Here is a 12767-nt window from a genome sequence, read left to right as displayed (position 1 = left end):
TATTGTGAGGATGTATATATGTGCTAATAATATATGAAAACATATATGGCATCACTGATATAGGGACTTACATGTACATATATTACATTTCTGTATGGGCAGGGAGAGATTGTTCCCCAATTTACAGCAGCATTTTGCGCTACTGTATGTTTCTAAACATCTTCATATTCATCATTCTGAAACCTTAACACGACTCATTTTTGCAAGAAGCAGTTTTGTTAACTGGACAAGACTTGCTGATACCAGATGAAAATAACAGAGGAACTATTATCTACATGGAAGAATAACATTGGAATTGTTTCTGGCACAGTCAGGAGGATGGACTGCCTCCAGGCAACTCGGACGACAGACTTGGGTTGAAAACTCCCTCTGCAAGTGTTTTTCCTCACTGAACTACAACTAGGCAGTGTGAGTGTGATCTGTTTTCAAGTCCATGTAAATATGGTACCGTTAGTAGCATGGCTACTGGGTCAGATAATATAACAGCTTGGTGCGACCGTCATAGTGACAACAGCCAATCATATTACTTTTCCGGTGTTGCATGAATGTGATTGGCTAGCATCTACACTAGGGTTTTTTGCATAAGACAATCTGATTGGCTGATGCCTGCGCTGGCGCTTGAAAAGTTGAAAATCTTTTAACTTCTGCCACAAGCAACACCACTGGCGCGACACAACAAGATCCACAATTCAGTTCAGCAACACATGACGTCCCCCATTCAAAGTAAATGAGAAGCATTAACGCCAACGTTTTTTAAGGCTTGCATGCTTTTTTATGTAAGGTCAGTTAATTAGATTGTACAGTGTGGGATGTGTGGAGCATCTAGTGACGCTGCCAGACATCGTGAAGGAGTTCTCCCAACTGGTGGTGGACTGGATGACAGAGCATTCTGGGAGCCGGATCATTTTTTTCTCCTCTTTCCTCTCACTCTCCTCTATGTTTCTCTCCTAGTCGCTTCTCTTACTTCCTTCTCCTTTCTCTTGGCCTGCGAGGGGCAGTGAGATAATGTGGTAAGCAGGGTGGAGGCGGGAGCTGTGGGAATGGAGCGAGGCCAGAGGAATGAATGTTAATGAGAAACAACTGCAAATCTCAAATCCCATGGAGGAGCTCCGGAAGTATATAATGAGGAGAGGGGACAGTGGAGGAAGAGAGAGGACCAGGCCTGGGATATTTGTTATTTTAAGAAAGGAGGCAGTTTAACAATGTAACTCTTATTTTATCACCAGTCTCCGCAAAAAAACATTTTGAAAGATTTTGTTTCAACATTAGTAGAGGGAATACAGTAACATCTAGCTGCTGTGAGGATGTAACTACAGTCGGATTAAAAGCTATGCAGAGTGCAGAGAAATGCAGCTTTGATCAGTTTTCTACAGTTTGTTAAAAGCTAAGGACTCCATGGCTGGATTCCTGAGGCTGGATTTGTCTTTGAGGTATTTTTGAGATGTTAGGCCAAGAACAGAAGAATTCAGAATAAACTATTGATTATGGGGTGTTATTTATACCATCCAACCATGACTCAAGGAGACTTGTTTATGAACAGGTCACACAGTCTATTTGACTTTGCAAAGTGGGTCTTTATATTGTTTGAAATTCACCACTGGCTGCATTTTTGTTATTTGAGCAGCAGGACATGTCATGCTTTAAAGTGGTTTATGATACTAGAATTGCCAAACACCATTTTTGGGAAAGCTATACTATTCAGTCTAGTTGATCATATCTGAACTAATTCCAGACCGTCAAGATGGTGCAGAGATAATGGAGATTTGTAATGGTAAAATAAGACCATTTGACACTCTAAATTTTAATTAGATTTTCTACACTGTTCAACTTTTGAGGACAATGGGGAATGCAAAGTAGGTTGAGCAGTAACTTCAGACTTAGTTTCAGGTTGATCTGGTTGTTCTAAAATGTGAGTTGGCGTACTACAAAACAGCCAACATCTAAACTGACTTCCATTATGCCTTTGGTGTTGTTCATGGCTTCAGAGCAGGCTGGCAGCAGAAAGGTTTTCTCACAATGCAGGTGAGACTGAAGGAAGAACCCTTGCAGACCAGGCATAAGCGAGTCGCATAAACGGCAGAAATCTTTGCTGCTCAGGCATGTCATTTGCATGTTAAAACACCTCAATCACAGATATAGCCAAAATGCAAAGTCTGTGGATTAATTAGTAGATTCTGAACCTTGCCTTCCCTTTTTTGCATGTTAATGTTTAAGCGATATTGTAGAAGGGTTTTTAGAAATTGTCAAACATAATTTGGCAATCCCATTCTATTTAGTTGGGAAAAACCTGCAGAACTTGTGAATTGCAATGTCATTTTATGACTCTTTCTAAATGGTATTGGTTACAGTTGAAAATATTTTCACATTCAAAAGACACTGCTGTCTATATGGCAAATAAAGAGATAAAACATACTTCGAAATCAGAATTGCAAAATATGGAAAGACAGGACTCATGCTGCCTTCTCGTGCTATCATAAACATCCTATTTTCCACATGTTTGTGACGATTCCTACATTTCAGTCAAATAAATGCTATTTTTGCTGTGTTCAATACATACAATATGCATCAAATGATTATTTATATACGTAAATATGCATGACTGTAATGACAGGAGAAAGCAATGTAGACAATTATGAGAAAAATGAATAAAACTTCACGGTACTACAGCCATGTGTTTCCTCTGCCATGTATAAAATTTATGGCCCGCCCAACTCGGAAAGTCAGGTATCAGAATTATCTCAGAGTTTCCCAGCTGTAAATATGACTTGAGAGACCGTTCATGTCCATATTTACAAGAATTCTGATAGCATGTGAAGGCAGCATTACATGGTAGTTGCTCTTCCATTTCTTTTCAGTGCATAATATCGGCTAATAAAAACTGGGCTGAAGATCAGTCTATGTCATTATTAGTCATCGACCTGAGGCAAATATGCAAATTATTGTCAGAGGGTTTTTCTTCTTTTTCTTTTCAGTTCAATTTTAAGGATGCAAGAAAACCTCCTCCAGGGGTGGAACACCCATAGCACTGTGCCAAGATAAACTGTTTGAAATTCAGGCCTAGAAAATAGTTTAATTAGTTATCCTTTCAGCTGTAAAATGAAGGCAAGACAAGATAGAAACATATTCATCACTGCAAATGAGACCGGGTGATGGAGTCATGGGGAAGAACCTTGTCTTTCAGTGACTTGGGGGGCCCAATCCTGTGATGAAGATATGGTGGGTGCAGGCTAAGATGATTAGCTTACACTAAACTGCAGTCACCAGCCAAAGGGCGTCAAAATCATTCCAGCAAGTTTAAATCAACTTGTTTTTCAAAAAGAGCAGAATCTGATTTACACTCTCTTGTTTTGGTGTTTTCGTAGATTTCAGAAATTCACTTCAAGGTGATACAAGGACACTGTACCAACCCCCAGCAAACAGAATAACAGGAAGTTCAGTCAGAGAAACAAGACTTCCCAATCTTCGACCTCAAGACTATCGAGACATTTCATGAACTACATTCTGAGCTACAAAGGTCACAATTACAGTAAATAAGGTACATGACTAAAGAAACTTAGTCAGAAGTTAACTGTTTTCTTTTATCTTTCTTACTTTCCTTTTTTTCACATATATACTGGGGTGTTTGGAATCGTCTCAGTGTAACGTGAATTTGTAAAAACAGTGACGTTGTGCGCATCTGTAATAGGTGTTCGGTCCATAGGAATGCATATGTGTGCAGGCGCATAGTGTTTCTTTACAATGTGACACTGCCAACTACTAGCCTGGCATGCATAATACTGCATTTTATTCATTTTCGTTTCATTGTTTACATTCAGCATGCACGCGATTTCTACTGAATGTAAACAACAACGGCGGAAGACGGTAACTCGGGGACAAGTATTGTTGAATAAATTATGTTATTATTGTTTTCTTTGCACACAAAAAGTATTCTCGTAGCTTTGTAAAATTACGGTTAAACCCCTGATGTCACATGGACTATTTTACCGATGTCCTTGCTACGTTTCTGTGCATTGATCGTGATAATATCCTTGCTGTCAGTGGAGGGTCAGAGAGCTCTCAGATTTCATCAAAAATATCTTAATTTGTGTTCTGAAGATGAACGGAGGTCTTACGGGTTTAGAACGGTAATTAATGACAGAATTTCATTTTTGAGTGAACTAAGTCTTTAAGATAAATTAAACAGATAGTCAAGTTAAATGAACAGTTAAATTCAAAACCGCAATACTAAACAAAACAGTGACAAAGAAAAAGAACAAAACCAAACCAAGAAAAACAGCAGCCTTTGTTGGCTCCACTCATTTCCTTGTGAGCTCACACACAATTATGTGTGGGGGTTTTGTTCTTGGTCCTCGCACCTCCTACTCTCCCCTTCCCTCCTGCTCATCCAACGGTCCACAGATTTTTCAGTCTTTTTCTAATGTGAGGACAGTCAGCAACAGCTGGATCACACTGAGCACACAGACTAGAGCGAGAGACGTGAGAGTAGTTCAGTAGAAGTGGTTTTTAACAGCTTTGGACAACATGCATCTGCTTTGGAGAAGAAATGTTTTTGACTTATTTTTCAGTCTGTTTTTGATTTATCTCGAATGCAACAGCATAACAGGTAAGTTGCTTTTTCTTTCTTTATTTACTATATGTTAACTTATATGTATTGGACATATGAGTTTAGGATTTTGGGGTTTAGTGATTTTTAAGTTATGTTACTGAGTGATAACATAATATCATCTTTTCAGTATTTTGGTCATTTGTGTTGTCATGCTAAAAACTTAACAAAACACAAATCAGCCTCGATTCAGTTTTGATTTGTGAGCACAGCTCACTTATTTTCCAGAAGATATTTATATGTTTACTCACTCCGTAAACGTAAAATACGTATTTTGCAGGTGTTAAGATTATTGGTCATGATGCATCAGTCAAAAAAGGAGGAAATATCACTTTGTCTTGTCATCTGACTGAGACAGAGGAGAATTTAACTCATATTGTCTGGCAGAAACAGACAAGAGAAAACCCTAAACAGGAAACCTTCTTAATCATTGACAAAGATGGTAAAACTGAACACAAAAACGATTTACTGGACAAGGTCAAATTTATTGGGAATATTAAAGAGAAGAATGGATCGGTTCAGCTGCTGGGAATGACACTGATGGATGATGGGATCTATACTTGTATCTTCATATTTCCTAGTGGAAAAAATCAGACAAACATCAATGTCACCGTACTTGGTAAGACTGTGAATGTTATTCTCTGATTTAAAGCTGCTTAAACTCTAAATTTAAAAGCTTAAAGGATTCACCTAAAAATCTGTCATTTACCCTCCCATGTTGTTCCAACTCTGTGCAACTAACTTTCTTTTGCTGAACACAGAAGACATTGTCTCAAGCATCAGAATTTAACAGCACATAATGGACAGAATTTTCCCTTTTAAATGATTCATCATTACATTTCCTCTTACAGACATGGTGTGTTTAAAGCAAAACTTGTAAAAGTTAAATGGTAGTGCTTGTATGCACAATAACATAATTATTGTCTATTTTTTTTCCCAACAGTCAATGTATTTCAAGAGCTTGTAACACTCCAAAGAGAAAGGAAAAATTAAAATCGCATCATATGACCCCTTTAAGTATTTCATTTTTATATACTGCAATTTATCAATAATTAACCATAGCATGAAAAAAAATTATTAGCTATTGGGCAGAACTTTAAAAATCTACTTTTAGTAATAATCCAAACCAAAGCTGAACTATTTCGTCATGTTCACGTTGTTGACATAATTCATTTATTGTCGTTTTTTTTTTGTCAAATGTAGTTCCTCCGGTGGGAAATGTTACAGGGAAGACACATGTTTCAGGTCCTTTCAACATTATTTTGGCATCATGTGTCGCTTCCAATGGCCGGCCTGCAGCAGAGGTGTTTTGGAGATTAGGAGCTCTGAATGACTCACTGAGGACAGAAACCAGCTACACAGAGCAGACAGATGGAAGCGTCACGGCTGTGTCCCACATACTTGGTGCACCATCTAAAGATTTAAACCAGAAGAAGATCCAGTGTGTGGTAAAACACAGCACACTGACAAAGGAGCTAGAACTTGACTACATAATAAATGTCCACTGTAAGTAACATATGCATTTACACTGTATATGTAAACACTGTCAAACAAGTCATAAACTAGCTTAGTGCAAAAAGAATACAACGGCCACTGGTAAAGGCTGAGTGACTATTAACAGATTTACTGTGACTGTAAGTTGTGGTGGGCCTCTGTATCTGGAATCTGTTGGTTGGTGGAGCTGGAATGCAAGGAAATTGTCATTCCTCTAGAAGAAGAAAGTTAAACTTTTCCTGGCCTACATAATGCTTATAACCGGCCAGATGTGAAACGTGATCGGCACAGATTCCCTCCTGTAAATGAAGCATCCCTAGATTCACAACTACATGAACTATGTTTATGGTAAGTCATATATTATTATAATTAAAGCATTAAATTATTATTATTATATTTTGCAACTCTTAGATCCCCCAGAATTGGTGGTGATATCTCCTGATGATCCAACACAGACTCAAGAATATCTTTGTTCAGTGAATTGTAACCCAACACCAACCAGCTACATCTGGATCAAGTAATGAAATCATGTGCTTTTTAGTACTTTAATTCCTACACACTTCAGACACATTTAGAGTTGTATGGCAGAGTTGCTTGTTCATTTTTAGGCATAGCTGTTTTGTTGCTATAAATATCATTTGTTTTTTTACTTAGTTTGGATGATGGAAAACAATATGTGTAAGTATAATATTTGGGAATGTTCTAGTACTCAAGACTTGGGAACATTTGGATTCAGAAAACAAGAAGTGTGGAATCGGACACATAATATAAGTATAAAATATGATGACTAATTAATTATCATCATTATTCATCGTTGTTATGTGTTATGTTATGCTGTCTAACATTTTCAAGTTTGTGTTTTGCTTTTACTGTTTTACATTATCACATGTACAGTATATGTGACCCTAGACCACAAAACCAGTCATAAGGGTCCAGTTTTTTTAATTTTATTTTTAATTTTTTAAAGCTGAATAAATAAGCTTTTCATTGATGTATGGTTTGTTAGGATAGGACACTATTTGAATATTTTTAAATCAAAATATTGAGAAAATTGCCTTTAAAGTTGTCCAAATGAAGTCCTTAGCAATGCATCTTACTAATCAAAAATGAAGTTTTAGTATATTTACGGTAGGAAATCTTCATAAAATATCTTCATGGAACATGATCTTAACTTAAAATCCTAATGATTTTTGGCATAAAAGAAAAAATTATAATTTTGACCCATACAGTGTATTGTAGGGTATTGCTACAAATATACCCCAGTGACTTAAGACTGCTTTTGTGCTCCAGGGTCACATATGTTCATGTATATATCACATGTCGGATTCACTAGTCTCCCTAATGTGTCTTTATTAACAGAGTGAATGGAAGTACTCCTCGTTCTGAAGGAAACAAGCTTTTCATCCCAAAATCTTCCTCTGATTTTAATGGTGTATACATCTGTACGGCATCAAACCTGTATGGAAGTGCTTCCGGTTTCCTCTATGTGAATAACACTGGTGAGTCGCTTAATAATCTTTATATTTGAAAATTATTTTCAATAGTTTTTATGCAGTTTATAGTGGTAAATGTTTCTAAAATAGGTGTTTCTTTAGCTGCTGCTTTTTTTTTTTTTTTTTTTTTTTGAAGCTACTTCTTGTTTTTAAAACACTGCATAATTAGCATCAACAACAACAAATGTATTTCAGGTTTTGATGCATTACAGAAAATCTGTACAATCCTGTAGATGGGAAGCCATCTAAAGTAAATGTAAAATGTGAGGATTAAAGCCTGCTCAGACAGAGAATAATAGCTATAAAAATAACGATAATGATATTAGCATCCACACCAAAACACAATAACTTTCTGTTTATTATAAGTGCGTGCTACAGTTATTTCATCTGCTGCTTTAAATGCTCATGCTTTTTTAAGTCGTGTGGATTTCGGATTGGCTGTTTTCATCGTTCATCAGCTGGAAAAAGTCATTCTGATTCCAATGATACTGCTCCTCTGTGTCATTATTATTACAGTTGTGATGTGATGTGATCTTCACTATTTTCATAGAATTAGAATGATTTTTCAAATGAATTGAACTGGCTTTTTGCTTGTTATCATAGAAGATGTAAGCTGACTGCTCTCCACTCTTGTTCTATGTTTTGCAGGATCCACTGATGACTGTTGGCTTCTTCTTGGTTTGGTCTTCAGCTGTGCCGTCCTGTGGATTTCTCTGGCCTACATATTTGAGCAGTGGTGGAAAAATGCCTCATGTTCCACACTCAAGTAAAAGTACAGTAAAAGTAAACACTTTTAATTAGGCATCATCATATGTAAACTCATGGTAAATGTCAGTCACAGTCAGACTGAGGTGCCGAGCAGTGCTGGGGAAGTTTACTTTTATATTCATCCATTTAGCAAAGTTTTTATCCAAAGTGACTTACAAAAGAAAAACCAGACATTCTGCCATATTCTGGATCATCTGCAGAGGTTTAGTCACCCTGGTTGGAAGACTCAGACTTGAAATTACAAAATTACAAGTTGTTCTGCATATTTGTGACCAAAACCAGTCTTAAGTCGCTGGGGTATATTTGTAGCAATAGCTAACAATACATTGAATGGGTCAAATTTATCAATTTTTCTTTTATGCCAAAAATCATTAGGATATTAAGTAAAGATCATGTTCCATGAAGATATTTTGTACATTTCCTACCGTAAATATATCAAACCTTCATTTTTGATTAGTAATATGCATTGTTAAGAACTTTATTTGGACAACTTTAAAGGTGATTTTCTCAATATTTTGATTTTTTGACACCCTCAGATTCCAGATTTTCAGATAGTTGTATCTCGGCCAAATATTCTCAAATAATGGAAAGTTTATTTATTCAGCTTTCAGATGGTGTATAAATCTCAATTTCGAACTCATACATATGAGTATATACTGTATATGTCATGTAATACAGAAAAATTGGATTGAAATAATGTGTGTGTGTGTGTGTAAAATGTATTTAATTCTTGCAATATATATATATATATATAAAATCATTAGGACATTAAGTAAAGATCATGTTCCATGAAGATATTTCATACATTTCCTACAGTAAATACATCAAAGCTTAATTTTTGATTAGTAATATGCATTGCTAAGAACTTCATTTGGACAACTTTAAAGGTGATTTTCTCAATATTTTGATTTTTTTGCACCCTTAGATTAGATTTTCAAATAGTTGTATCTCAGCCAAATATTGTCCGATCCTAACAAACCATACATCAATGGAAAGCTTATTTATTCAGCTTTCAGTTTTCAATTAAAAAAATTGACCCTCATGACTGGTTTTGTGGTCCAGGGTCATATTTGTGCTGCAAATGTGAACCTGCACGATCAGGCTGTTGTGACGTGGGTAGAAAAGCAGAAGCTACGCTCATGTTCCCAGCTGTCCTGGTTGGTGTTGTTATGGTCACAACTGACAGCGATTACCAGAATCTGTTTTTTTGCATGCTTGACTTGTAGATGAGCTGTAGAAATTTATTTGACTGGAATTTCAGATTAGTTTGCAAGCTGAATATCTAGGTCACCAGATTAGAATGTTACCAATGAATGAGATGCTACATCTTATTCAAAACCTGTTGGATATTGACTAAGTATCTAGGCTTTAATGAGATTTCCCAAAGAAATAGACAAGAATGAACTCATGAATGGACCGCCCACCATGATTTCTGTTCTTTCTGACAGCAAAGCACAAAGCACAGAACGGGACTGGTAAATAGGAAATTTCTGATTAATACCATGGATAAACAGGACCTGAGATGCAAGCCTCTTCGAGTCTGCATAAATGACTTGTTGAGCTTATTGGTGGAAAGTTCTGTAGTGCTTCAGTAAAACAGTTTATACCGTGTCTACACTGCAAACGAGCATCCAAAACTAGATCAATTTGATTCATAACGGCGATCCACATTTCTATAATTGCTGATTTATTGAGCAATCGCTTTTCTATAATTGCTGTACACAAACCTGCTGGAGATATAAGTTATGCACATACACAGGTGCTCTGTGGACACAGCTGTACTGTAATTCATTACATTTTTATTTAAAGGGGTCATATGATGCGATTTCAATTTTTCCTTTCTCTTTGGAGTGTTACAAGCTCTTGGTGCATAAAGAAGATCTGTAAAGTTGCAAAGACTAAAGTCTCAAATCCAAAGAGATATTCTTTATAAAAGTTAAGAGTCAGCCACGCCCTCCTAAAACGGCTCGTTCTAACACGCCCCCACATGTCTACGTCACCATTTGGGCGGCGTTATGCAACTCTTCCCACATCGTCACGCAAAGAAAAAAGGCGTAACTTTTATTCTCGCTGTAGTATTTGTTGCAGCCGCCATGTCGTGAAGACGCTGTGTGATTCGGTGTGAAAGCAAAACTACTTTGTTTGGTCTTCCAAAAGAGGACACGACTACAAATCAGTGGTATTTACAACACTGTTCCAGAACACTTCAACCCAAATATTCAGATGTGTGCAGCACATGGAGGACTGTTTCCTGATCCTGGAAGAGTAGACTACAATGCCAGACTGTAAGTACATTTTCATATTTAAAGGATTTGCCACTGACGATTCAAACGCGAGTTTTGAGCAGTGTAGAGTAGCACTTGTTGTTCGTAATTTCTCCAATCACAAATGCAGACATGGTTTTATGATTACACGGCGCGATACGCAACGTAACGCGTAAAAAGACAGTATAAGTCATTATAATCCGTAATTATGTCCCCACTGGATGCAACAAATGCCTCGTTTGTAATGGGTTTTAATGTTTATGTCTCGTCGCTCCGGCCGGACACGGCATCAACAGTATGGTGAGGGGCGTAACATTTCCGTCTCACACTTGAGGTATTCGGCCAATCACAACGCACTGGATAGCTGGCCAATCACAGCACACCTCGCTTTTCAGACCGATGAGCTTTGTAAAAATCGACGCGTTTCAGAAAGGCAGGGCATAGAGGGCTGGACTCCGCTTCGTCCACGGTGAAAGCCGATCCGGCGATCCACAGCGCGAAGTTCACTCTTAAAAATAAAGGTGCTTCACGATGCCATAGAAGAACCTTTTTGTCTAAATGGTTCCATAAAGAACCTTTAACATCTGAAGAACCTTTCTGTTTCACAAAAGGTTCTTCGTGGCGAAAGAAGGTTCTTCAGATTATAAAAAGGTAAGAAAGAGATGGTTCTTTAAAGAACCTTTGACTGAATGGCTCTTTGTGGAACCAAAAATGGTTCTTCTATGGCATCGCTTGAAGAACCTTTTGAAGCACCTTTATTTTTAAGAGTGTATGTGGAAAATAATGTGTTTTTTTAACTTTAAACCGCATAAACACATTTCATTACACCAAATACACAAAATAATATTCTTTTTAGCAACATCATATGACCCCTTTAAGAAATCTGGAAAATGCAATCTATTTCAGCACTGCATGTTCAGTTCCAATCACAGTTACTGGAGGGGCTCATGCGAGTGTAATGTTTTAGTCATGTACTGTTTGATTGATTACTGTGAAGTTCATGAATCAAAGTCAAGAGTAAATTATATGTTTTCTGATTATTTGTCTGGACCTAAATACATCACAAATATGCTTAACCAATATGCACTGCATTATTTCATTCTGTAAGTTTCCTTTCCTTTGTATTGATTTTAAATTAAACTTTGTCTTTTTCTTTTCAGTGATTTTAAGACTTTTACATTTCTGTTTATCGTTGTCTTTTTTCCATGCCTACGTAAAACCCCATCACTGCGCATTTTGCTCTATATAAATAAACCTGACTTGTCTTGATGAAAAAGTACAAAAAATGGTTTGATTGGTGACCTCCAAAAGAATGACAGTGACTGTTGTGCTCTGAACTATTTTATTTGCCAGTGTTTCTAACTGCTGTGTTGCAGCTCCAGAGTTGTTCTCTATTCTTGCTTGCCAGAGAAAAAGTGGATAGAGTATGTGTGATCATAAACCAGTTATGTAGGGCAATTGAACCATCTGTAGGGCTTCAGTTTCATAGTTCATCTTGAGGACAACCCAGGAAAAACAGTGTACTGAACTGTACAAATAAGTCACAACAGAAAGTGTCCAACACAAACACAAAAAAGCCCACAGTGCTCAACCAGTGAACCATGGGAAGTGTGTGTCATGGAACTGACCTTTCGACCTAAATAAAATGTTTCAGTTGTTTAAGAAGTACTGTATGTGTAGTACCAATCTGAATATCTTGCCACAGATATAATTATAAAAAATAGTCACAAAAAGTTATAAAAATTAATAAGTTAAGCAAAGAAAATTAAATAGGTCTAATTTAACTACCTAATATAAATAGCCTAAAATGAAAAAAAAAAAAAAACTATAACAACCTTTTTAATTGTATCACAAACACACACACACACACACACACACACACACACACACTGCCCTAAGACTAAGGTACACTGCAGATATGCTTATTGAATATACACCATTGTTCAAAATTTTGGGATAGCTATGGTTTCATTTATTTAAGTAAATTGCTACTTTTTTTTTTTAATGTTACACAAATAAATACTGTTCTTCCAACTGTCTGTTGATTAAGGAATCCCGAAGAAGACACAGGATTATGATTTCCACATTTATTAAAGGCAGAGTAAGTGATTTCTGGTAGCCAATGTTGATATTTGAAATCACCAA

At 36.7% G+C, this 12767-nt stretch overlaps 1 protein-coding gene across 3 annotated transcripts; it reads left to right on the top strand.

The window, feature by feature from the left end:
* The first annotated feature begins 4415 nt into the window (after positions 1-4415).
* Positions 4416-8667, top strand: LOC107716910 (nectin-3). Of its 3 annotated transcripts, none has more exons than XM_016523528.1 (6): positions 4416-4603; positions 4884-5222; positions 5807-6109; positions 6509-6614; positions 7457-7596; positions 8239-8667. In XM_016523528.1, the coding sequence occupies exons 1-6, from the start codon at positions 4522-4524 to the stop codon at positions 8358-8360; spliced, it is 1092 nt and encodes a 363-aa protein (XP_016379014.1). In that variant the 5' UTR covers positions 4416-4521; the 3' UTR covers positions 8361-8667. The 3 variants fall into 3 exon arrangements, with proteins under 3 accessions (XP_016379014.1, XP_016379016.1, XP_016379015.1); XM_016523530.1 differs by lacking the exon at positions 8239-8667 and adding an exon at positions 6804-6868 and having other exon boundaries at positions 7457-7476; XM_016523529.1 differs by lacking the exons at positions 7457-7596; positions 8239-8667 and adding an exon at positions 6804-7013.
* Positions 8668-12767: the final 4100 nt, after the last annotated feature.

Source organism: Sinocyclocheilus rhinocerous, unplaced genomic scaffold, assembly GCF_001515625.1.
Source record: "Sinocyclocheilus rhinocerous isolate Xijiao unplaced genomic scaffold, SAMN03320098_v1.1 scaffold1171, whole genome shotgun sequence".
Lineage (NCBI taxonomy): Eukaryota > Metazoa > Chordata > Actinopteri > Cypriniformes > Cyprinidae > Sinocyclocheilus > Sinocyclocheilus rhinocerous.
This window is presented reverse-complemented; position numbering and strand designations above follow the sequence as displayed.

Coding starts and splice junctions, on each gene's coding strand:
- LOC107716910 (XM_016523528.1), top strand. CDS start 4,522: ATGCATCTGCTTTGGAGAAGAAATGTTTTTGACTTATTTTTCAGTCTG. Junction 6,615..7,456: donor ACCAGCTACATCTGGATCAA/GTAATGAAATCA, acceptor CTTTATTAACAG/AGTGAATGGAAGTACTCCTC. Junction 7,597..8,238: donor CCTCTATGTGAATAACACTG/GTGAGTCGCTTA, acceptor TATGTTTTGCAG/GATCCACTGATGACTGTTGG.